The 27,167-nt window shown below is 38.9% G+C and overlaps 1 protein-coding gene and 1 pseudogene across 2 annotated transcripts in view; both read right to left on the minus strand.

Moving 5' to 3' along the window:
• LOC110047748 (uncharacterized) overlaps positions 1 to 9,961 on the minus strand; it is a 28,692-nt gene extending 18,731 nt beyond the window's left edge. The window contains exon 1 of the mRNA XM_089282324.1: positions 9,766 to 9,961. Coding sequence (XP_089138450.1) covers positions 9,766 to 9,835 — 70 coding nt within the window. The 5' untranslated portion in view covers positions 9,836 to 9,961. The remainder of the gene's footprint in view (positions 1 to 9,765) is intronic.
• A 6,666-nt stretch (positions 9,962 to 16,627) lies between these two features.
• Positions 16,628 to 27,167, minus strand: part of LOC110047731 (ephrin type-A receptor 4-like) — a 74,953-nt pseudogene continuing 64,413 nt past the window's right edge. Inside the window, exons 9-18 of the transcript XR_016205747.1 lie at positions 26,663 to 26,736; positions 24,826 to 25,005; positions 24,199 to 24,309; positions 23,613 to 23,800; positions 23,303 to 23,422; positions 22,923 to 22,993; positions 21,972 to 22,012; positions 21,603 to 21,699; positions 21,425 to 21,524; positions 16,628 to 19,641 (exon numbers count right to left, since the gene is read on the minus strand). The product of XR_016205747.1 is annotated as an ephrin type-A receptor 4-like (transcript). The remainder of the gene's footprint in view (positions 19,642 to 21,424; positions 21,525 to 21,602; positions 21,700 to 21,971; positions 22,013 to 22,922; positions 22,994 to 23,302; positions 23,423 to 23,612; positions 23,801 to 24,198; positions 24,310 to 24,825; positions 25,006 to 26,662; positions 26,737 to 27,167) is intronic.

Genomic DNA, 27,167 nt, shown 5'->3' on the forward strand with positions numbered 1-27,167 from the left:
TTATAACATTATAGCAAATAAGTTTTGCAGATATTTTTCAAACATAGGATCAAATCTTGCAAAGAAAATCTCTGAAGTGGATGTTAACTATAAATCTTTCTTGCAAGGAAATTATATCAGCAGTTTATTTTTTAAGGACACAACACCAGGCGAAGTTGAATCTATTACAATGAAGCTTAAAAATATATCAAGTTATGGTTCAGATGAACTATTAAGTACAGCTCTGGTAAAAAAAAAACGTTATTACACTAATTTCTAAACCTTTGAGTGAAATTATAAACTTGTCCCTAACAAAAGGCATTGTGCCTGACAAAATGAAAATAGCTAAAGTCATACCGCTTTTTAAATCTGGAGATAATAACATTTACAAAAACTTCAGGCCAGTATCAATCTTACCTTCATTTTCAAAGATTTTAGAGAAAGTTGTATACAATCGACTTATAGATTAGTTAACTAATTTTAACATCTTAAACAAAAACCAGTATGCCTTCAGGCAAACACTCTACTGCAATGGCAATTCTAGATTTTGTAGAAAAAATACATTCTGCAATTGACAATGGCGAATACTGTATAGGTATCTTTTTAGACCTCGCAAAAGCCTTTGATACAGTTAACCACACAATTCTTTTGAACAAACTTGAACATTGTGGAATCAGAGGTATACCACACTTATGGTTTAAGAACTACTTATCTAACAGAAAACAGTATGTACAATTCAAAGGAGTAGACTCAGAAATGTCAGACATAATATGTGGGGTTCCACAGGGGTCAGTACTTGGGCCACTCCTATTCTTGATATACATCAATGACATAAGTGTTTCCTCAAATGTGTTTTCCTTCACATTATTTGCTGATGACACCAACATATTTTACAAAAATAAAAGTCTAAACCAGTTACTTACCAAAGCTTCGTTGATTATTTCATAAGATATTTCGAGTTGTTTCAAGTTTGATAATTATTATCAGTTAGTTGATAAATGTCAAATTAGGGATCTATAATTTCAAGCATTTTTTTTGCTTTTTTATAGACTCCCTCATCACTTGTTTTGTATCAACAAAATAGTAATATTAGGCGATTTATAGTATATATTGTAATAGGTGATGGAAGCAATAAAGTTGAAGTTGAAGTTGAATTATAGACTGAATTGGGCTCTGCTCAGTCCTGTCACCATAATTATAATAATATCATGGGTGACAAATTTCTCCTTAATTTTAGCGCGAAATTTCAGTGTTAATTCATAATTTCACATGTGAAATTACAAAATTGCTATGGCAACATCGCTTTTATCTCGATCAGTGCCAAGATGGCGTCGAGATTTAAGACGGTGACCATTGAAGAAGTTACGGAATTAAAAGAAGCGGCAGAAAACTTAAATACGTGAAAGGGCACAATTAACTGGGTGAGGGTTTTTGAGAAGTGGTGAGACGAAAATAGACTTGAGAGAAACGTAGAGATGAATCTTCCTGAGCAGTTGGATGACTGAAGTACTCGAGCGGTTTTACGCCTTCGTGTGTAAACAAGACGGAACCGATTACGAACCTGGGTCCCTAAAACTGATTATCTAACCACTCAGTCCGGAAAACGGTGGTCAGAAAGCTGAAGACCAAGGGAGGTCCAAACTCAGTGGCCACGTTTACAATTTCCACAACTGTAATGTGGTGATAAACCAAGGACATGCCGGGCAGGCTAACGCTTCGTGCACAACAAACCGCTATGTATAATTTGTCCGCAACCATGCTCCTTGCCAGCTCTGAAGGTTTTTCAACTTTGTGCATTTTCGCTTGACTTTCATTCAGGCAAGTTTTCTTAGACCATAAAGTAAATTTTTAGTGATAATTTCACTTCAAAACAAACTGTCAAAACTTAACAGGGCCTCGTGCAAAATTTTAGTTTCAGCTCATTTCAACGAGCGCCGTTGTCATTTCATTCATCAGTTCATGACGAATTAGAGCCAATCATTTAAGAAAGATTTGACAGTTGCCTTAATTTTGAAACATTATGAACAAGCACGAAGAACTCGAAAGGTCTTTTTTGAGAAGAAACTCAGAAAATTACGAACTTTAGCAATAATGTGTGCTTTAAACTGAAACTATATTCTTCTTAATGTTCTCGGTTTTCTGGCGATAGAAGAAACCAATAAAAAAGTTACGGTTGTGAGCGTAAAATGGTTGCCAGAATTTTGACAAAACGTGCGTGAAATTATTTCCTAATTTCACTCGTCACCATTTGATTACGCATACTAATCAATCAAATATAAATGCTTGTAATTAGGTCTTGATTTTGATCAGTTTCTTTACATGTATGTTTTATTTTGTCTCCTCAAGCTGGTGCATAAGATACAATTATTTACTGGTTCGTACAACTTCACACAGACAAAATTCAAGGACTTTGCAAAGACAAAAAAAAAAATTCAAGGACTAAGCTTTGCTCATGATTAATAATGATTTTACCCTGCCAAGGCTAAATTAGTATCTATAATGATCAACATTTGCAAAATGACCACAGTTACTGGCTATTACTTTTGTACTTTAATGTCTGAGGTACAGGGATGACTCACACTGATTTACAATATAGATCTATACAGAAATGTCCCATCATTATCACCCAATTTTCCTCAGCATAATCATTTGATTTCTCAGGAATTAAGAAATGGTAAGCGTGCAGCGTTCAACTATCGAGTTATGGATGCACGCGGGAGGTTGCTAAGCACAAAAGAAGCGTAAGAGTCGCACGAGACGATAGCCGAGTGCGACTCTAGCCTCTTGAGTGCTTAGGAAACCTCCCAAGTGCATATATAACTCGATAGTTGCACACTGCACGCTTACCATTTCTTTTATAACATTGAGACTTTTGTGAAAAGCGCGATAAACCGCGCGAAAATATTCATTCAAAAATCTGACAAAGTGACACATCAAAACTTTTCTCGGATCGCGGCGAGTTAATAGTTTCTCGGGCAAACAAACAATTTCAAACTGCTCAGTTAACCTAAATATCAAGGTGGAAACAAACAAGTTCTCCGCGAGCCTCGCGAGACGTACACATCCCGCTTTTGTCTCTACATCATGTCCATTCTCTTGTCCGTCCCCTCTTCCACCAAGGCACTCCAGACCTCTTCTGTGCATTCCTCCAGCAGATCGATCAAAATTAAACAAGCTGCCGCCCTGTTTTGTCAAGAGAAACTTTTTTTTTTTAAAGCCTGCCTCAAGCGATGCTATCTGATATTTTCACACGGAAGAAACCTGGCACAAGATGCTCGCTGGACATTGCCTGCGTCACTGCCGGTGAACTATCGTCAACTATCACGCCCTTTTTCTGGTCGTTTGGCCAAATGAATGGTAGTCGATGATATTTAGAGGAGAATCAACTATCATCGACTATAATGTGCCGTTCGGCCACGGCTTTAGGCTGAGTCAAAGTTGACCCTGCATGATTACACATGCAGTTTCATTTCCTTAATACCACAAGCTCAGAGTGTAAGCGTCAGTATAATGCGACGTACTATTAATTGTTGTGGGGGCTTCAGCCTCCACTATGCAACCGTCAGCGCAATTTATTTGTCTACGTGTCACGAATCGCGAGGTCTTCTGGAAGGAACTGAGTAGGCTTATATGACGTGAGCGTTCGATACGGCGGCCATAGCTGTTTTGAGTGGTGATGGACAAAACACTGACTCCCAGTCCATGGACTACCCAAATGGACTACCATAAAATGGACTAACCCTAAAAATAATATAATAACGCCAGCATAATATGATAATTATAATAACGCCAGCAACCAGTGTTTTTCTCAAATGCATTGTAAACATTCAGATTCAGGCTGTTTGCCTGAATTGCCTGAATTGGGAACAATTAAGGACTATTAATAGATGAAAAGGAACTGAATGTTCTGACTACCTTGTTAATTTGTCATCGTTCCTGGAAGGTTTACTATTCAGCTATTATTCTTGCCATCTCCTATCATGTAATCTTTTAGCTTGTGCATATGTAGTGGCTGACTGAATCGCATGGAATAAAACTGAAAATCATCGTGTGACATTTACATTTAGTAATGTGCCATTTCTAAATCAAATATTAGACTGGGTTCTTCACTCACATCTCAATCGCTTTTCAAGTTATTATATTTACACTTGTATGATCCTAATACTGATTGGTACCTCTGATTGATAACAGCCATTGACAATTAAATGATGAAATTTGGTTTGTGTTTACGCTTTTCGCACCATTTTGTGTTCAGCAGTTGTTTATTTAAAGTATAATTATTCAAAATGGTGGTTAGAGGCTGTACAGGATGATCATAAGCGGAAGCTATGTGTAATTTAAGTACACTAGCAGCTAAGAACATTAAATAGTACTTATTTGGAATATTATTTTGAAGGTAAGTCCGTTTTAGGGTAGTCCATTTGGGTAGTCCATGGACTGGCGGTCAGTGTTTTGTCCATCACCGTTTTGAGTACATGTAATATATTTGCCCAGCTTACCTTCTCGAGTTGGTTGCAGTTTTCAAGGTAAGTTTTTTTTCATTTCTAAATTGCTTTGCCTCGTTTTTGTTATACATTATCTTTCTTCCCGCACTGCCCTCGAGAACTGTGTACTATTTGTTATTTCACTTAGATCTTCGTGAGAAAATTTCTTCGGCGATACAACATTTGTTTTGCTTACGCAAGCCATTAACTCATCCAGGCTCGGCTCGTGTTCAGTGTGGACTGCATGGGAGAAGTATTCGCTTTCGCAAGCACTCACCTTCACTCATCTTTACCCAAACGAGTGTCAGTTACTGGACTCTACTGTTACTGTTAGTTAACTACATGACAATATTAACCGCGAGTATGGGGACATCAATTGAACAATACCGGTCGAGGAAGCGAAGGATGCCTTATCACATGTTCAACGGGGATGAATTCTTGCCATGTCTTAGCCAAGTGTGTTTTACTTGACAACAAAGGAGCTGACAGAATCACACTTTGGTGAACGTTGGTAAGCAGTGTGTTGCAAATTATGTTCACTTGATTATTGTTAAAATTTACAATCAAATAGACGACACTGTACTCAGAATATGCTTAGTGGATCGAGCCTATACAGTTCTACAAGTTATTAATTCTGTACAAAAAAAATGTGTATTTGCCGTTAACTGTTACAATGAGGTTAACTAATATTCCAGGAATAGTTTCGGTTTTTGCCAGAATACACATTCAATGCAACGTAATGCAATTTAATATATTGTTCATTATATTTTACTCTTGACATCAAACAATGCCCAGTATATGTCTTTTTAAAATTTACTTGCTGAATCATTTTGAAATAATTTTCTCAAACACATCAATAACTCATCAAGTTTAAACAATGTAAATCATAACTGTGATGGTGTTGATATCTGATCTTATTTGGCATAGATGTTGTGATTTTAAGTCGCCTTTTTCTCCTTAGTTTTAGTTTCAATTGAGAAGATAGGTGTACTTGTGTATATCGTGTGTCAAACACGGAAGACCACATTCCATCACATTTCCAACACCTCAAATTTTGTCAAGAATTCTCAGCTGTGTGTTATATTTTAAACACTCTTCTCTATATTTGGAAATGTGGTTAACCATGGTCTTTCATGCTTGATATATTACATCATTGTTACTACAATTGTTGTTTGTTACAGTTTTGAAGACGTCAGAACACACCTTTGACATATTTTAAATTTAACTTCGAGGATTTGCATGGGATACCCCTTTCATTTGCGAGATGCACTTTGGTCAGTATTGAGGAGCTTAAAAACCTATTATATTTGTCTTGCTCATAAACATGGACTGGTCTTTTCAAAATGAAAGGTGTACTGCACATGTCTTGATTTGTGGTTTTCAAGCTGATATGCAACAAGTTCAACACGACCAGGAATGTGATTACAGTGAATGCATGTGTGTAGAAGAAATTCTCCTAAAAGAGCTGATAACTGTTGCATTGTGTTCTTCAAATAACATTTAATTACTTAACTTCCCACTGTGAATAGTATGATAAAAAATATGTTACTATCTTTTTGTATTTTAAAACAGATCCAACCGATCAAAGTAGTATTGGGTTTGACAAAACAATTATAACACCTACAATGAGAGACATCTGTACCGGGTGATGTGAGCATAAGAACCTAGTAAACCAGAGTGAAGCACACCGAGCAATGTGGAACACTCCTTTAGACATAATTTTGATGTTTGTCATGTAGCATTTGACTTTTTATCAAGTTCCAGCAGATAAACCTGTTCTGTATGCTTTTCACTTGAGTCGTTGGAAGCTCTATTACACAACGCTTTATACAACTGTATGCTAACAGCCACTTGAAGATTAATATTGAATCCAGAAACAAACATGGATGCACTCTTCTATCCATGATCATGCAAACTACTAAATGATCATGCAAACTACTAGTCAATCATCAACATACATGTATACTTTCAACATCACAAGGATCTACATGTACCAAAAGAAGCATGCAAACTATATGAACAATACGTTCTTTATACTGTTTTTACTGCATTTGAAGTAACATTTTACCACATTTTGCATCATCCTAAAGCTGGCAATCAACGAAAGAACCTACATCCTGTATGCAAATTGATTATTCTTATTCCACGTAACAACATTTCTTTGCAGTCGTGACAAAGCGTGTTCAGAACTTCAGTGGAATTGCCACCATTGACAAGGTGTCTATTTGGGACCAACTGTTGAATTTTCAGTTGCTGGCTTTATTATGTAACTGGCTTAGATATTGCAGCAACCCTCTTGACAGTAAATTTGATATCTGTAAACAGTCTTCAATAAAATTAATGACAACTCACCTATGGTGATACCTAATAATCAATATTACCTTATTTATTTAAATTTATACCTTTATCTTTCTAGTGATGGCCTATTCCCTTGTAGTACTTTAACTCCCGAATGCTGACGATCAGGGGTGAACTATCTACATATTGATTTGTAATATCCAATCAGAGTAAAGTTCGTAATTGTATATATAACATGTAAATATGTAAATAGGGCGGCAAAATTTCAGCCAAAACTCGGTGCATAGCAGCAAAATGTGTCATTTGCAACATTTAAGTGAAACTCTCGTTTCTCAGTATTATCTTACACAAGAAAACTGCGAACTGGACTTGATAGTGATAACGAAAAAGAAATATATTTTCGAAGTACAGTCACCGCCACACCACGCGATTTGTCTCCACCAATGCGATATTTTAAGCCGATGGAAGCAGTTAGTTTTGTTTAGTTCAACAAAGAAATGGTACTGTTTTCCGTTTCAGAGTGATTTATTGACATAGTGAGCATGAATGTTATCAGGGTAAACGCTTGTAATTCACAAGGTAAACATGTTCAGCAAAAATAACTTCTCAAAACTAAATTTTATTTCGTGACATGGAAAGAAAAGGAAATTAAAATGTCATGCAGGTAGAAATAATTGGTGACTTAAATGTCCCTAAGTCTTACTGAGACGATGTATTCTAGGGATGAAACGAAGATATCTGTATCCGTGGTTGATTTAAATGTGATTAAGATCCCAAATACGGCGACATAATTTTGGTCAATCAGAACACTTGTCAGGAATAACAATCCCGCCCCTTTTCTGTGGCTGTTTACGGGAACAGAACACGAACTTGATGCGTTTGGACGATACTACAAATACAATATATTGTGGAAGGTAACTAATCCATCATATTGTAATTTAATTAAGTTGGTATATTGCAAAATAGGCACAATATGGCTTTTTTATGAGGTTTTCTTCATATCGTAGGTGTCAACATTTTCGAGATTTAGTTGAATTTCTCGAATTTTCCACCACAATTCCAGTAGCTTTACTTCTTAGAGCGCGCTTTTAAAAATAAGAAAATTTGTATTTCGACATACCGCGGCATTTCAAGAGCTGATTTCCATGAAAAAGCCGACAGCATTTGTATTTTAGTTTCATAATATTCAAGCGAAAGTGGAGGAATAATTGCACAACTGTCGTCACACGTGAGGCGTCCTTTTTGAAAAGAAAAATATACTGCGTCACTGAAAACGAAACGTAGAGTGCTGCATCCATTCGAATCAAGAACTTCCCGGCACAGAAATGGAAAAATTATGCGTCAAATGCTTTTGCCTCTTAGCTTTATTTAGCCTCACACACAATACTTTGAATTTCTGGAAAATTTGGCGGGACTCTGCGGCCCGCTTCCCAAAGCAGTTACCCTATTTAAGACCAAAGTCTGCGATTTTTTTAACCTATTTATGGCCTGACCCTTAAATTAATACCCTGTTTCAGACCTGCCGTAGTTCTCTAGTTCAGAATGATGTTAAAGGTATTGTGAATCGCTTTAGTTGCTGGTCTTATCGCTAATGATGAAAAAAGTAGCTTCTAAAAAAAATACCTAATTCAAGACTAGAGTGCAAAAACCATACCTAGTTTGAGACCAAAATGACCAAAATCGATACTCTACTTCTGACTAATTTAACATGTCTTAAAAAAAAACATGTCCCTCTGACGCTGGACATACCTATATAGCCGATATAAGAGAGCACCCCCCCCCCCCCCTCCCCTAGGGCAGAATCAAAGTGAAGTATCACAAGTAAATACATTTCGAAGCGTGTTGACTGTAATAACTGGTTCATGTGTAGTCAACTTAAATTAATTAACCCTTTCTTTTTTACAATAGGTTAAGTACTAAACCTCACCTGGACGAAAAACCCCAGGCTCTGGCAACTGAGAAGATCAGTGCCGTGCAAAGCGGCGCATTAGTACATATCCCCCTCACCCCAGGACTTCTCATGAACAAGATATCAATTAAACCTCGGCCTTTCTCAGACTTTGAATACCTTTCCGGAAACGAAACACCATTTCTTTCTGAGAATTAGCTTCTTGTTCGTGTTAGAACAAAATTAAAAGCTCGTCGTTTTGTTTAATTTGTCGTCACTATGGATTTAACTCACTATGAAAATCAGTCGCCGCTACACAGGCACGATGCAAACTTTTGAGGAATTCAGCGATATAACTTTTTTAAAAATTCACGTGTTATCTAGAAGTTATCGCCTGTTTAGACTTAATCTGCGTTGACATTAAAGCCGAAACATGATTAGAGTTAACATATTTCAAGGAAATATGTTTCGCCTAAGCATGTTTGTTATTGCATTGTTCACATCAAATGTCGGTTTTAAACACGTTTCACGCATGGTTGTATAATTTCTACTCGTCTCATGGTACTCGGATAAATTTTTTACACTTCATTAAGTTTTGCGGCAATGTTCTCAATATTCTGCTTTCTAACCAACGCTGATAATTGCCGTTGTATTTCTTCATCGGCCCATATTTCAACTAGGCATTTGGCCTCATAATAGCCTTAATTTTGGTTGTTCTGGGCACTCGCCTCCTCTCCGCATCCATCCGCCATTTTGAACGTGTTTGGTCTGATCATGATTGAAACTACCTCGCGAGGCTGTTTCAATCATGGTCAGAATAATCATGTTTCAACCATGATTCGCGCAATGCACTGTCTGATGTGAACGCGTTTCATAACGAAACATTCGTGATCAGACTAATCACGTTTCGGCCTAGTGTGAACACAGCTTAAGACTGCTCGCAGTCTAGTTGATACTGGAATTCCGTAATTAGTGCTATTTTAAGTTAGGGAAACACATTTGACATCGTTTGCACGTCGATATCGATATCGATATCAGACAGCTGGCGTGGAAGTAAATTGCCAGAAAATATCAACACTTGTCGAACCCCTGTCATGATAGAGCTAGTTCTCTTACCTGTGTCTCCAAAGACTTCATATATAGCAATGATTAAACATACAAAAAGCTTCAATCCATAGACCTTCATAATTAAGAATCGATGCAGGAAAAGCCCGTCTTTCCCAACGCAAGTTTCTCTGTGTGGAGCACTTCCTTCGCTCTAAGTTTAGAGAGTTCTTTCACACGTGAAAGAATGTACATGTCAACTAGATATAACGCCCCCGACATGACGCAGTCTCTCGGGCTGAAGTCACAAACGAATACGCGCATATTTATTACGGAAAACAAATATTCGAACTGTAGCTTTTCTGTGACACGTTCAATCCTTTGTCTCAACAGTGTGCTTCATGCCACACTTAACTTGCAATATGACACGCGTGCGACCATTGATTCGTATGAATGCTGCCGAAGAGCAAGCCCTTCTTCTTCCCAGTCGTGTCCCTGCCTTCAAAAGCATCTTATACTGCCAAGTTCATTGAGAAACTTGAGCAAGCTGTAGCATGTAGCCTCTCACGCAGACGCTGTTAGGGCTCGTCACGCGTGAGAGAGAAATGCCCTAATTAAGACCACCCCTCTCCCCATTTCAATGCTTTGGGTTTAGCGCCCGTTCATCATTCATTCGGGGGAAGGGGAAGTTTTATTTCTTATTTTATTCTGTCCAAGATTGTAGCTCTGCTGCTAGCCACGTAGACGTCGGTTACTCGAAGTTCCGCCACCTGTGGAACCAACTTTGTCGTTTTATTCAAATACAGTCGAACCTCTGGTTGCGACCACCTCTCGTAAGCGACCAGTTTTCCAAAACACCAAAAGTTTTTAAGTCAACTCACTATATTTGGAGCCTCTTGTAAGCGACCACCTCTCATATGCGACCGCGACCACTTTCAGAACTAAAAGTTTGAAATTTTCTTTTGTTTTTGACCTCCTGTAAAGGCCCACTTGACAGAGAATAGAGCGTTAATTGGATAAGAAGGTGTTGTAACATTATCGCATTCCTGGGTTTTACATGAGACCGAAATTTCTCAATGGGATGTAGCAGCTTTTTTTTCTCGAAATTGGCTTTTCACATGAATAAAACGGTCAAAACAATGGGGTGTCTCTGCAATTGCCATATGCTAATGAGGGAAAATTTTGATCAAGTATAGTCTAAGCTCTCATAAGCGACCACCTCCCGTAAGCGACCACTTAGCTTGACATTTTGGGCGGTCGCTAACGTAAGGTTCAACTGTAATGAAACTAACATTAGATCTCTGCTGAGCTTGCTAGAAGAACGATAAGCACATCCTGCAATTGCAAATTTTGTACAGATAATCGTATGTATGCGAGAGCAATTAAGTGGGTCGTATGGGGCGTGGGGGTCTCTGGTACGCTACACAAACGGAAAAAAAAAGAAAGAAAATGAGGATCACGGATCACGGAATGTATAAGAATATCGTTTTACCGAATCCGGAAAATAAGCAAGTAAGATACTCTTTTTAATAACCTGTTCTTACACTAGAAAGAGTGTTTGAAGAAAGCAAAATCGTAAAAGGCTAAGTCAAGGCTCCATATTACAAATCGCATGTCTAAGTCACGGCCGATAGACGACTCTAACCATTCGGAGGACTCGCGTCTCAAAACAGTGGTGGTCAAATCACGAATATCGGTTAATAATTCAAGTTCTTCACGGGTCACGCAAAACCTTTAGGTCACGGATCACGAAGAATAATTTCCTAAATTCACGTTTCACGGAAAATAAAATCAGCAAATCACACATTACGAGAATACCCCTGGACGACCCTCAATTAAGAATTTACATTACGAGTGATATCTGAAATTCTCTCAAGATTGCACGAGCCTTAGGCGAGTGCGATTAGAAATAAGCTAAGTTTAGAGAGTTCTTTCAGACGTGGAAGAATGTACATGTCAACTAGATATAACGCCCCCGACATGACGCAGTCGCTCGGGCGGAAGTCACAAACGAATATGCGTATATTTATTACGGAAAACAAACATTCGAACTGCAGCTTTCCTGTGGCACGTTCGTTCCTTTGTCTCAACAGTGTGCTTCATGCCACACTTAACTTGCAATATGACACGCGTGCGACCATTAATTCGTATGAATGCTGCCGAAGAGCAAGCCCTTCTTCTTCCCAGTCGTGTCCCTGGCTTCAAAAGCACCTTATACCGCCAAGTTCATTGAGAAACTTGAGCAAGTTGTAGCATGTAGCCTCTCACGCAGACGCTCTTAGGGCTCGTCAAGCGTGAGAGAGGAATGCCCTAAGAGCGTCTGCGTGGGACGCTACAATCTTGGACAATTTAAATGAAAAATTAAGACCACCCCTCTCCCCATTTCAATGCTTTGGGTTTAGCGCCCGTTCATCATTCATTCGGGGGAAGGGGAAGTTTTATTTCTTATTTTATTCTGTCCAAGATTGTAGCTCTGCTGCTAGCCACGTAGACGTCGGTTACTCGAAGTTCCGCCACCTGTGGAACCAACTTTGTCGTTTTATTCAAATACAGTCGAACCTCTGGTTGCGACCACCTCTCGTAAGCGACCACCTCTCGTAAGCGACCAGATTTCCAAAATACCAAACGTTTTTAAGTCAAATCACTATATTTGGAGCCTCTTGTAAGTGACCACCTCTCATATGCGACCGCGACCACTTTCAGAGCTAAAAGTTTGAAATTCTCGTTTGTTTTTGACCTCCTGTAAAGGCCCACTTGACAGAGAATAGAGCGTTAATTGGATAAGAAGGTGTTGTAACATTATCGCATTACTGGGTATTACATGAGACCGAAATTTCTCAATGGGAAGTAGTGGGTTTTTTTCTCGAAATTGGCATTTCACATGAATAAAACGGTCAAAACAATGGGGTGTCTCTGCAATTGCCATATGCTAATGAGAGAAAATTTTGACCAAGTATAGTCTAAGCTCTCGTAAGCGACCACCTCCCGTAAGCGACCACTTAGCTTGACATTTTGGGCGGTCGCTAACGTAAGGTTCAACTGTAATGAAACTAGCATTAGATCTCTGCTGAGCTTGCTAGAAGAACGACAACCACATCCTGCAATTGCAAATTTTGTACAGGTAATCGTATGTATGCGAGAGCAATTAAGTGGGTCGTACGAGGGGTGCGGGTCTCTGGTACGCTACACAAACGGAAAAAAAAAAAAAAAATGAGGATCACGGATCACGGAATGTATAAAAATATCGTTTTCCCGAATCAGGAAAATAAGTAAGTAAGATACTCTTTTTAATAACCTGTTCTTACACTAGAAAGAGTGTTTGAAGAAAGCAAAATCGTAAAAGGCTAAGTCAAGGCTCCATATTACAAATCGCATGTCTAAGTCACGGCCGATAGACGACTCTAACTATTCGGGGGACTCGCGTCTCAAAACAGTGGTGGTCAAATCACGAATATCGTTTAATAATTCAAGTTCTTCACGGGTCACGCAAAACCTTTAGGTCACGGATCACGAAGAATAATTTCCTAAATTCAAGTTTCACGGAAAATAAAATCAGCAAATCACACATTACGAGAATACCCCTGGACGACCCTCAATTAAGAATTTACATTACGAGTGATATCTGAAAATTCTCTCAAGATTGCACGATCCTTAGGCGAGTGCAATTAGAAATAAGCTAAGTTTAGAGAGTTCTTTCAGACGTCAAAGAATGTACATGTCAACTAGATATAACGCCCCCGACATGACGCAGTCGCTCGGGCGGAAGTCACAAACGAATATGCGTATATTTATTACGGAAAACAAACATTCGAACTGCAGCTTTCCTGTGGCACGTTCGTTCCTTTGTCTCAACAGTGTGCTTCATGCCACACTTAACTTGCAATATGACACGCGTGCGACCATTGATTCGTATGAATGCTGCCGAAGAGCAAGCCCTTCTTCTTCCCAGTCGTGTCCCTGGCTTCAAAAGCACCTTATACCGCCAAGTTCATTGAGAAACTTGAGCAAGTTGTAGCATGTAGCCTCTCACGCAGACGCTCTTAGGGCTCGTCAAGCGTGAGAGAGGAATGCCCTAAGAGCGTCTGCGTGGGACGCTACAATCTTGGACAATTTAAATGAAAAATTAAGACCACCCCTCTCCCCATTTCAATGCTTTGGGTTTAGCGCCCGCTCATCATTCATTCGGGGGAAGGGGAAGTTTTATTTCTTATTTTATTCTGTCCAAGATTGTAGCTCTGCTGCTAGCCACGTAGACGTCGGTTACTCGAAGTTCCGCCACCTGTGGAACCAACTTTGTCGTTTTATTCAAATACAGTCGAACCTCTGGTTGCGACCACCTCTTGTATGCGACCACCTCTCGTAAGCGACCAGATTTCCAAAATACCAAACGTTTTTAAGTCAAATCACTATATTTGGAGCCTCTTGTAAGCGACCACCTCTCATATGCGACCGCGACCACTTTCAGAGCTAAAAGTTTGAAATTTTCGTTTGTTTTTGACCTCCTGTAAAGGCCCACTTGACAGAGAATAGAGCGTTAATTGGATAAGGTGTTGTAACATTAACGCATTCCTGGGTATTACATGAGACCGAAATTTCTCAATGGGAAGTAGTGCGTTTTTTTTCTCGAAATTGGCATTTCACATGAATAAAACGGTCAAAACAATGGGGTGTCTCTGCAATTGCCGTATGCTAATGAGGGAAAATTTTGATCAAGTATAGTCTAAGCTCTCGTAAGCGATCACCTCCCGTAAGCGACCACTTAGGCTTGACATTTTGGGCGGTCGCTTACGGAAGGTTCAACTGCAATGAAACTAGCATTAGATCTCTGCTGAGCTTGCTAGAAGAACGACAACCACATCCTGCAATTGCAAATTTTGTACAGGTAATCGTATGTATGCGAGAGCAATTAAGTGGGTCGTACGAGGGGTGGGGGTCTCTGGTACGCCTCACAAACGGAAAAAAAAAAAATGAGGATCACGGATCACGGAATATATAAGAATATCGTTTTCCCGAATCAGGAAAATAAGTAAGTAAGATACTCTTTTTAATAACCTGTTCTTACACTAGAAAGAGTGTTTGAAGAAAGCAAAATCGTGAAAGGCTAAGTCAAGGCTCCATATTACAAATCGCATGTCTAAGTCACGACCGATAGACGACTCTAACCATTCGGAGGACTCGCGTCTCAAAACAGTGGGGGTCAAATCACGAATATCGGTTAATAATTCAAGTTCTTCACGGGTCACGCAAAACCTTTAGGTCACGGATCACGAAGAATAATTTCCTAAATTCACGTTTCACGGAAAATAAAATTAGCAAATCACACATTACGAGAATACCCCTGGACGACCCTCAATTAAAAAAAATTTACATTATGAGTGATATCTGAAATTCTCTCAAGATTGCACGAGCCTTAGGCGAGTGCAATTAGAAATAATTTTCAAACCTGAAGAGTAGTGTAAATCTGAACTGCTCGAGCTTTTATTATTTTTTTTTTTTACGCAATTTGTCATTTATTATATGACTGAGAAAATTGCGAACGCGGTGCAAAAAAGGAATAAACGATAAATTGGTCTGCGCTCAGCCAATCAGAATGAAGTAATTTTCTCCGAAAACCAAAAAGCAGAAGCTGTGAAGTAACAAAAGGTCCATTTGAAGCTGGCTGCGAGAGAGAGCGAGGCTTTTGCAAAAGCTGCTGTAAAACAACGAAGAATGGCTTCGTCCAACTCTTAAAAAATGCCTGTTGAATTGCTGAGAAACACACACCGCACAGTGAAAAAGGAGCCTTTCATTATTCTTATGATTACTTATCAGCCTGTGTCGCTTCATTTTAAGAACCCTCGTAAGTGTGGTCTTTTTTTAGCGTTCGTTGCGAGGCCATACCGAGGCAAGCGAACTTGTTAATCGACGAGATCGTTCTGACTGGCAAGGTGCAAAAAGCCCGATATCGAACGTCAACAAAGTTTTGAGCGCCACGGATTGGGTGTGATATTTGCTCAAATACAGGTAGATAAGTGCGGAGCGTAGAATAAGAACAACGCTATCATTTGGTATATCGAGGGTCAAGACCGGGCCACACCACAACAATGAGTACAACTTGTCTCTTCAACACACGAAATTTTGGTGTTTAGGGTTTGTGAAACAAAGAACTAGGAGAACTCTTTTTAATCGCTTTTTGATATCGCACGCGGAGGTCGAGGATTCGGCGTCAGAATTTGTTGGCCTTCACAATGAAACAGTTCCGTGATACAGCGTAACTTATAATACGGTGTTGGCCCGAAGAGTGAAAAAAATCGAGGTTTACAGATCGATTATCTTTTTGGTGCGTGTCGAAGGTGTGTTCTTAGCTAGAATGTTTAAATCAAGTTAGAATTCCATTCAACATAGTCATTTAATGCTTAAAAACTAGCAGCAAATTAACGGTGAAATTTTCGCCTCGTGCATGTCTATGCTAACCCACGCGAGCGGCGCGAGAGCATCGGTTGATGAGCAGTGTTTAGGTTTAGTCATTCCTAGAAGTCTTCGAGAGCAAAAGAAAAAAAAGAAACGACAGTTGACTCTTTGCCCTTGGGCACTGAATCATGCCTACAACAAGCAAGAAAATATATCAACAGACTTGAAAATTCGATGTTCGATTTCAAAAAAAAAAAAAAGAACAGTATCCGCAAAAATTATTTGATGATGCACGACAGAAAGAATTGACTGAAACCTTTTAACGGTATATTGGGCTAATACCACTGCACACTCATGCCATGTTTTTTTTTTCAGACCTCATCATTACTGTTTTCACCAGATCCAGATTTTAGAACAATTAAGGTTGACATGGTCCAGGTAAATGACTTCGTGTTTCATAACATTCGTTATAAAACACAGAATCGAGGAGCGGACCATTAACAAAGTTGTCACAGATAGAAAACAGCAACAAGAAGAACAACAATAACGATAACAGCAAAAATATAATCTTACTTTCCTGTTTATGCATGATTTAGGTCCCGTCCACACTCTGCTAGAGCAATTTGAGAACGGGGGTCCCATCACGGTGAAAACGCATCAAATGTTCTAGTCCACACCACACCGGATGAATTTGGAAACGCAACAATCACCGGTCATTTTACTTTTTTTTTTTTAGTAAAACTGCGGTAGGGAAGTATCATGATCATCGTAACGTCATCTTTTATGAAAAGCATCGTTTTCAAAATGTTTTCCGTCCACACAAAAACGCAAAGCTGACGTTTTAAAATTGCTCTGGTTTGATAAACGCTTTCTACATGCTCCGTTTTCGTGACGGATTAGTGTGGACAGTAGGCCTAACCGTAGAACTAAAGCTCCGTTTTCAAACTCCTCTGGTGTAGTGTGGACGGGGCGTTAATATTTACATAGTTAAGGTTCCGTCTAATTCCTAGAAGTACGTCACGGAAGCAAATTGTTTTTTTCGCTAAAGAACATTAGTAACATTCAATTTTAGCCCATAGAGTATCAATAACTGGAGTACAACAATTCCATACTACTCTCGCCCCATAACAATCTTGAGTTCATAAACTAATTGTTAAGTGGCAAAACTCTTTGGCTAACTAGCAAACTCTCAAGCTGATTGGCTACTCAGGAAGCGACTACCAGTCGATAGGTCCTAGGAAAACGAACCTACTTTTTCATGCATTGTTGCTAAAAATTTAGAGTTGACTAGTCTTAACTCTCACCTATAAAGACACCTTACTTATTTTATCAACTTTCTTAGCAGTCCATTCATTGTATAGAATGGGTCTTTTGGTAGATGGGATTGCTTGGCTGAGAAAGTCATCTCAAGGATCTAAAATGCCGGCAACTAGTTTTCTAGGCTCAGTCTCCAGCCGTGGGTGTTTCGGTGCGCCCGCGATCCTCTCCACCCTCTTGGCGTGAGGTTCTGGAGTGGCTTTTTGGAGCTAAATTTTAATTAAAGACATACGTTTGTACTTATAATAAAACCTCACTACTAAGAATCTATGTCTCAGCGATAAAACTAAAAACTATGGCTTACAACTCAAGGTACAAGAAACTTTAAAAGATAATAATAAGAGGAAAAGGAGCAAGGTGTGTTAAGACAGACATGCCGTTCGTGCAGGAAAAATCTCCTGTAGGAAGACCTGAACCTATTTATTTGCGCTGTGGTGACAGTTTCAAGATTTAACCGATCTTTTAGATTTTTGGCATGACTATACCTGCACAACTCGCTGCATAAAACGTTGATTAAATTCAGTATGAAAGGGAAATGTGTTAACTAACTCACATATATAGCGGAAGAGTGCAGCCAGATTGTTTCCCATCTGAAAGGCTGATTCTAACCATAGTTATATCGAAAGAAAACGAGAGATCTGGGCAAACACAGTTAGCGCTTCAAGAAGCAGAATGTTATGCTGCATGCAAAGTGAAATTAAACATCCATTTTTATCGTAATTATCGGCTGTCTCATTATGTCTTCAAGAAATCTTTGCAATAACAAAATACATCATCTCCTCACAGAAAATTAAAACTCTTACCAGTTTTAAGCATCGTAGTTTTCCTTTATGAGGGGAAGTAAAACCGCCAAGTCTTGTTTCTAAGAATTTCTTTTCGTCTACAACCTGTAGAAACGTTTGTATCTGATAATATATTCAAGATCTCTGGTTTTACCCTCACATTCCTCGCGGGTAGCTTGCCACTTAGGGATAAAGAATTTTCATATCAGGACTCCTTATCCCCAAGAGGCAAACTATAGCTATCCATGGGGAAAGTAAAGCCTGGTTTTCACTAGCGACGCAAGCACAAGCACAAGCGCAAACAATAGGGATGGCCCAAGTGAGAACAAAATTTGAAACAAACACAAGCACAAGCAAAATCATCAGAACATTCCGAACTGTTTAGGCGCAAGGTATCGGTTAATCTGGATCCAGAGCTTTCACTGCCGGGCCAAACGTATCCATGTGTGGTAAATATCCTCGTGCTTGTATTATGCCTGAGTGGTTTTTCGTTTTGGCTTGTTGCAGCGCAAACGCAAGCATAAGCGCAAGCATATGAAAAAAGGGAAAATTTCGATCCTTACGTTTGTGTTTGCGCGTGCGGTTATGCCTGCGTCAAGGCCGTTTTCACGGTGAAATAAGAATTGCTGTGCTTGGGGTTGTGCTTACGACGCTAGTGAAAACCAGGCTTGACAGAAGAGCAACAGATATTGGATATTATAAGCATCCACTTCGCCTTCTGCGAACGTTGGTGGGGGCAGAAGGTTGCGCGACGAGCCTGAAGAGCGCCTGAGTAAGAGGCTATCAATAAGAATAATTTGAATTATTCTACTTGGCAGGTTTAGTTTTCCTCACAAAGGAAACCTATCATGTCGTGCAGAAAACTGACAAGGGTTTTCCAAAGATTTTGCCACATTAAAATTTTGTTGGGACATTAAAGGACAAACAGGTCGAAGCCGGATAAACACAGGATCTTCAATTTCACCCTGCTTGCATTTGCTTGGATGGATGGATGGGTGGATGTCATTATATATTTGCCTCTTGTGGCGCTGACTGTGTTTGCCCTAGATTTCTTACCCCTCAGTTTCTCTCTATTACTGCCGGGCAGCATCAACCTTTCAGGTAAGACATCAGAGTCTTACTGCATTTTTGCTCTTCTTGCGTGTCATCTAACACAAACGCAATCTGAAGTTAGATTTAACGAGCATTTTACGTGCAACAAATGGTATATATATGGTTGTCATAAGACTTGCGCGTACACAACTCGAGGGTTTGGGGGCTTGTTTAATGAAATCAGGGGAAAAAGAAACTTGCTTAATAATAATATTCAAACGTTCTTTCTCCCACGAAAAAATAAAGTTTTCTTCTAACACTGAAATAGCTTCTGGTCTCCACTCGTGCTCCTTCATCATTACTCGTCAATTTTCATGTCGAAATTAACATAGTCATGATCATCATACTCGTCCAAGTTTACATATATCTGTAGGTGAAATGATAACATGATAACAATCAGCTATAGTTCTCAATTCATCAAGCCATCATTACTCTTAGGCTCCGTCCACACTACGCTGGAAGAATTTGAAAACGCAGCTTTATTGATCCGGTTACGTCTTTCGTCCACACTAATCCGTCGGGAAAAAGGGGCTTTTCGTGAACGCTATTTAATTCAAACTGGAGGAATTTGAAAACGCTGGCTTTGAGTCTTAGGGTGGAAGGAAAACATTTTGAAAACGGAGCTGCTGGAAAACGATGGCGTTACACAAATCCAAAATGACTGGTGATTCTTGTGTTTTAAAATTCCTCTGGCGTAGTGTGAACGATTTTTACGATTTTACTTCTCCATTTATTCTTTAGTTTTAGTCTCGATTGAGAAGATATATTAAACATTCAAGACAGTGTTTGACAGCATTTCCAAACAACTCGAAGTTCGTCAAAAATACTCCGCTGTCCGTAGTATTTCCAACTGTCTTCTCGGTGTTTGGAAGTGTGGTCAAACACGGTGTTTCGTGTTTGATATATTACAGCAAACAATCACGACATGTTTGACCACATGCGGTTCACAATACTACAAAGTTCGTCAAAAATACCCTGCTGCCCCTCGTATTTTAAACTCTCTTGTTTGGATATGTGGTTAAGGTAATTCCTTAGTATTGCATTGCGCATCCCTACTGCGCACGATTTTCGCGTCATTAGAGCACGCACAAAACGTAAGAGATTTCCCTCAAACTAAGCTCGATAGCAAAATAAATGCTCCTTTTCTCTTAAACGAGCACGGTGACCCCCGATTTTTTTTTTCAGGTATTTTCTAAGATTAGTCAAATAAAGAACATACTTGAAGAAGAAAAAAGTTTGATAGCAGAACATGATTTTTCTTTGGAAAATAATTCCGTACCTCATTTATTTTGGCCAAGGCGAGGACTTCAAGCTAACCACGGAACTATCCGAAAAAGTGCAATATTCCCACAACCAGGCAATCAAAAACGGCTTAAATGAAGCAATACTGCTTATGTGATAAAAGAAGCTTTACTTTCACAATAAAATTTTGTCTTTCAAGTAACCAAGACTTAATTCTGTATGAAGATGATTCGATTTTTTAAGGCGCAACCAGTAAAAATACCCCATTTTAAAAGCCTGCTGACGCGTAAAAAACCACGGTGACCGCACTTTTTTTGCATTTTTTAAATGTTCATATTATGAACGTTAATCATGCCAAGTTTCAAAAAAAGTTTGATAGTAGAACAATTTCAAGGGAATTACCTTAAACTTGGTCTTTCGTGTTTGATATCTTGCGTCCAATCTTTTTTCTCGCACTACGGGGTGATTGCGAGAAAAAAAAAAAATTCCTCATAGGCATAAGCGATTCAGTTTTTGATCAAGCTACTAAAATATCAGTTTTGAATACTGAAAGGGCATACCTCGATTAAGTGTCGAAAAAAATTGAGCCCGATGCATTGAATAGTTTTGGTTCGACACAAGAATTTTTCAAAGAATGTATGAGCTCATTAGCGCTGTTGCAACCCAGACATTTTGCAGTTTTTTAAATCCAATTTACCCTTAAACATTACGTGCATAGAGTCAAATATTTCACGAAGCTCTTTAATTGTTTGAGGAACTCCATGCAAAGTAATACGTTAATAAGGAAAAGTGTAAGTAATAACGTCAGCAACAAATAATTATCACGCGGCAGGGTGATCTGCTTCTCTTGCTTACTTTCTCTTGAACTGAGTAAAATGTTTCTTAGATCAGGTGTATGATTTACAAACCTTTTTGTCGTCCAGTAATCTTCTGACTGCATTACACAGCCACTGGAATGTTGGCCTTTTGCGAGGCTCTTCTTCCCAACAATCAGTCATAATTGAGTAACTGGAAAACGATCATGAATTGCATTACTAAATTTGGTTTTCGTTGCCTACCCGAGTTTCTATACCATAAACTACTCACAGATCTTTGGCAAGATGTCTTGGCCTTGGCATGCGGTATCCTGTCTGTAGCAGGTTAGCGACTTGTCGAGCCTTTTTACCAGGATAGGGCGATTCACCTGTCAGCGTAAGAACACGTTTGACAGCAATTCAATTTGTCTTGTGGCGTCGTGTTTCGTCGATGCTTTACAAGACGTATAAAACCAACTGAAGCTCATTCAAGACAATCCCACTACGCAACCATGTTAATTAAAAAAAATTATGCATAATAAATATTTTTCCCAGAAGGAAAAAAAGCTGAGTACCAGTGACGCAATAAAGTTGAGTAAGGTAAAGAAATCGCATCGCCTGCTGTCCTGTCGTGATTCTTCATTGTACTGTACGTACTTACCGATAGTGAACACCTCCCACATCACAATTCCATAGGACCATCTGGGAAACACAGATATGTTGACTTCACTTTAGTTAACTTCTTTTATAGGTATCCTGACACATAACTCTTCTTTTATTTGTCATGCTACGCTGAAAATTTTTGTTCTTCTACCAACATTGATGAGTAAAATATTATTAGTGCATCCTTAAATTAACCTGGGACTTTTGTAAATAAAGACTGGAGAGAAAAAGTACTTAAGGGTGACACTTAATTCCTTTGAAAATGTGCTTACATGATCGTGAGCACAGCTCAATGTTAGCTTCGATTCTGGATCAGATTTTAGTTTCCCTGGGCGGTTCCAAACCTCGGGATTCTCCTGAAATTGTCCAGATCTTTCCACTCGCTCAAAAAAAGTTTACAGATATCCGGTCGATCAAGGATTAGAAGATTTTTGTTTTAAATCTAATTGACGCGATCTCAGCAAAAAAGTGGCGCTACTCAGATCAGGTCTGTATCCGATTACAATTATTTCGCAATAAAAAGGACAGTCACAGAAAGAACGGTGATTTCTGGTTAACTCGATGCATTTTGGGATTGAGTTAGGTAACTTCGATCGTCCCAATCGCCTGAGACTTGTTTTTTACAAAATCAGCTGCGATCGTTCCTCCCTCGGTCTGGGTCACGTCTCGATTGCCCGGATCGCTTTGAAAACCAGACGCCTCCCTCAACCCAAGCCATAGAAAACACGATAATGTTAAAGTTAATGCACAATTCAGTCTCAGTTGTATATATCTTGATTTATATCCAACAGCCGTGCATGGAGAGGGAAAACGTTGCATCAGATTAATTCATATACATGCAGGCATAACTAATTGCCTAACAATTTTAATGTTTTTATTTTTTTTTAGTTAAAAATATGACATTTGGCAGCTATTTGAAATAAGCTTGGCAAAGTTGAAGTTTACTCACACGTCACTCATAGTGCTAGATTCACCAAAGAACAGAGATTCCGGAGGCATCCACTTAACTGGAAGACGGGCCTTGCAAGTAAGGAATATGATGAACGAAAAGAGTGAGAAACGTAAAGAAAGATCATGTAAGAACTGATCGAGACAAGCAAGCAACATGGTAAGCAAGCAAACCGGCCAGGAGGTCAGACACTTAGTAAGTAAAAGGGTGGACATGACAGTAATCCTGCAGGTATTCAAGCCAGCCAGCCACACAATTAATAAACAAACGAAAGAAGAAACTAACGAAGGAAAAAGGATGACAACAGATGAGAACACGTATAAGCTACAAATAAGTAAATGCAAATTTCTCTATAACCATTGGCGATAACTGCTAATTACCTGGGTTTTTCTCGTGTAAATATCTCCTTCTAAACCACGTGCCAATCCAAAGTCGGAAATTTTACAAACTTTGTTCTCGCCTACCAATACATTGCGAGCGGCTAAATCACGATGGACAACCTGAAAAGCATTAGAGTAAAAGGGAGGGGGGGGGGGGGTTAATTCCTCAAGTACAAAGATCATTTGTTGTCACATTGTCTTAACAGCGAACCAGAAACGAACTCCATCTTTCCAGTTAAGAAGAAGGAAGATTCTTCCACAGTCCCCCTTGAGAGAAATGATGGTGGATTCAACCAGATCCATGGTTTACCTTCATTGTTGCCAGATAGCTCATTCCATCAGCTATCATCCAAGCAAAAGATAGCAGTTCTTTTTCAGTGAGTCTGGAATTTGGTCTTTTTTCTCCTGTGTTGTATGTGTCTTCGTGTCCTCTGCTCTTGCGCAGGTATCCTAACAAGTCACCGTATGGTAAATACTCCAAAACAATCAACAGCGGATCTGAAATGTCGAAATAATTTTAAAAAAACAAACAAACAAACAAAAAAAAAGAACGAGATATGATATTAATATTACTACAAACTTCGGTTGCAATAAAACAGCTAAACAACCTTCTAAAGTTATATTATATTTGAAAATTCCAGACTCCATTTCTTACGCTACTCTTGCTTTCTCGAATGGACAAAACAAATTTACCAAAAGTCAAAGATCCCTTCGAGCGGGTTCAATTGGTAAACGGTGAGTAGTAACTGCAGTTCTCGTTAAAATTAAGTAAACAATGTGAATGCCCTGGTTCGGGTTTTATGTTTCAGGTTAATTCTTCTTTAATAAAAGTGTTTTTACAGAGTTCAAACTGCAACAAGCGAAATGCAAGTTCATCGTTTTAATCAAACCAGGACCTTTTTCAGTACAACAACCAATAAGTCTGACCACATGGGGATGAGGCTGCATCGATTTCATAACCTCTAATTCAGTGAGCATGTCCTGTATGTCCTTCTCCTGGGCAGTTTCTATGATAGATTGAAAAAGGTCCTATCACAAAGTGCAAGCAGGAATACGTTCTATCAGTTACACCAATAACGTTGACACATAATGTTAAGTTTAAACTTCGATATGTTTCACCAGTGAAGAAATCGAAATTATGGGCTCTGTAAGACAAAACCTGTTACATCAACATCGTTAACATAGGTCAAACGCACACTTTGTTTGAATGTCTTAGGTTAATAATGTAAAAAATACATGACGAGAGTTTTTTTCTTCTGGTATATTTTTCCCTACTCTTCAAAATTGGACCCATATTGCCAGTAAACGAAATTTTAAGATCATAGTAAAGCATTTGTACATTAAGAATGTTCTTGTTACACCTCTACTAACTTACATAATTTGTGTTCTTTAGTTTTCGTTAACTTGACAATGACGTCATGAAGACTCCGAAACGGGGAGTTTTCTCGTTAGTTTTTGCTTGTTCATGAATAACTAAATCCTTACTGATAAGAAAAATATTGTGACGGAAATAACAACAATACCTTTTAGAGACTTAACAGCCACCTCCAATCTCGAATCACCATATGTTGCTTTGGAAACTTGACCAAAATTACCAGTACCCAGTATCCTTACCAACGTTATCTGCTCACGGTCAAGTTAAAAAACATCCCAAATGACGTCATCATGATTTTGGTTCTCAGATACTGGTAACATTGGAATATCTATAGAGGAAAAACCAAATAGGAAAATTTGTCCAAGCTCTGGTTGTCTAGGGACAAATTTTTCATTCCGACGTGTGAGAATATTCTGGAACCTTTTAGCATGGTATAACAAATACGTTTAAGAAACATCGGTAAGGTACTAGAATGATAAAGATTTGCCTTTTGGAATTTAATTAGAATTACTCCTCTGGAGAATATTGGAGAACTTTGATTTGTAAGTATAATATATAGATTTAGCCAAGCCTAAAAGCGGAACTCCTGATTGCAATAATTAACCATAAAGGAAAAAGACGATTTGTTTTTCGTGAATAAGAAACTAAAAAATTGATCAATTGTGAGCATGTAGTTGTTCAGTGTGTGGTTTCGCTATTTTTTCCGGTTAGATTTTCAGAAACTATACCCAATAAGCGTAGCCAAGATTGTAGAAATTACATGTACCTAAGCAATATATCAGGGACTTTCCAAGAGACGACTGTGCAAGGAATATATCGAAAGAAAAGTCAACAATAATAATAACAATAATAATAATAATAATAATAATAATAATAATAATAATAAACGAATCTTTAGATAGGATTGACCCATCAGTACGCGCGCGCCGGGAAATTATGCCTGTGCACGTACTCCCTCCTTCTCTCCCAGAGAAATAATGTGACTTGAGCCTGCGATCCAGTCAAAAACCAGTACCTGGTCAGTGATCAACTTAAAAGCATACATGAGCACTAAACTTGAACCCGCTTTATGATCCCGGGATACTGGTCAGCGGATACCTTGTTTTGATAGTTGTAACAAAGATGTATCTATGGTAATGGTGCTACTCTCTCATTTTTCAAGGTATTGGGCTTGGCGGACGCACGTACGGACGTGCGGACAGTCACGTGACAACCAAAGTTTTTGAAATCGATAGGTTACCAAATGTTCTAAGGTATGGGGCTCCTTTTGCGCGACTTCGGCGCGCAGGAACTCTGCTAAAAAATTAAAAGCGAGACTCGTTCGAATGAGAGGTGTGTAGCTAACGTTTGTCGCTCTTACCACAGAGCTAGAGCTCTGCCTAGGAACAACCCTGTTCTACATTGGCAATGGTAACTTTATGGGCCTTTTTCAGTAGAGCAGAATTTTTTTTACTGGTAAGGGCTAACGTAACCAGGAAAAGAAGAGAGCATACAAGCTAGTTTGAGTGGACTAGCTATTCTGTGGATAGCTTAAGGTGGCTCAAAACAGTTTCCAACCCTTAGATTTTGATGGGTCGTTATAACCACTCGTTATCACTTGATGCTACAATCATGCTATCAAAAAACTGCCCAATCATCGGTGAACACGTTATCATTTTCGTGTCACAATAGGTTACCATAGCAACATTATGACCTCCTAAAAACGCCCTTAATTACAGCTTTAGGAGCGTACCTTAAATTTTCGAAAATTTAAGGTGGGTCTGAACCCTACCTACAGAATTTTTTTAAACTTTGCCAAAAGTTGCGTCTTATCATGCTTATCAAAAGTTGATAATATAAAAAAAATCATCGCGCGGGTTTTTGAATTATAAGCCCCTAAAGCTGTAATTAAGGGCGTTTTTAGGAGGTCAAACTGTTGCTATGGTAACCTACTGTGGCACGAAAATGATAACAACGTTTTCCAGAGGATTGCTCGCCTGAATTACCTTCGTATACCCTGATCTCAGATCCATCTGTTATTGGCGCTTGATTTGTCCTTGCTTCCTTTCGATGGCGCCATCTATTTCAATCGCAAGGAAAGCAAAACAACAAACAGGCAGCAATCTTACTTTTGTTTCATGTTGTAGGATAGGTCTAACAGTTAAGCTTAATTCAATGAGCTAACTTAACGGTGCAAATATCTGTCATGCGATTTGTTGTTCACTGGAAATCTGCAGAGTGGATGCACAGAAGTGAGCTCTTGAGGGAGAGTCCCCACAAGTCCCAAATGTTACAACACGTTATAGCTACCTAACATTCTGTTTATAGGATAGACTTCTTTTATGAATGGAGATGATTGGTTTATTGACTAGATAAATTCGGACCCATGCAAAAACTCAGACAATCCCAAATTACGAGCCTTGTTAGTGCCTTTATAGGGGCTAAAGCTTGAGGATAGCAGAGAACGAAAACGTCACGAAACTTATTTATGAAACCCTCTGACCTAAAGCA

This window comes from Orbicella faveolata, unplaced genomic scaffold (genome assembly GCF_042242905.1).
Source record: "Orbicella faveolata isolate gen_17 unplaced genomic scaffold, um_ofav_v1 contig_12, whole genome shotgun sequence".
In the NCBI taxonomy this organism is placed as follows: Eukaryota; Metazoa; Cnidaria; class Anthozoa; order Scleractinia; family Merulinidae; genus Orbicella; species Orbicella faveolata.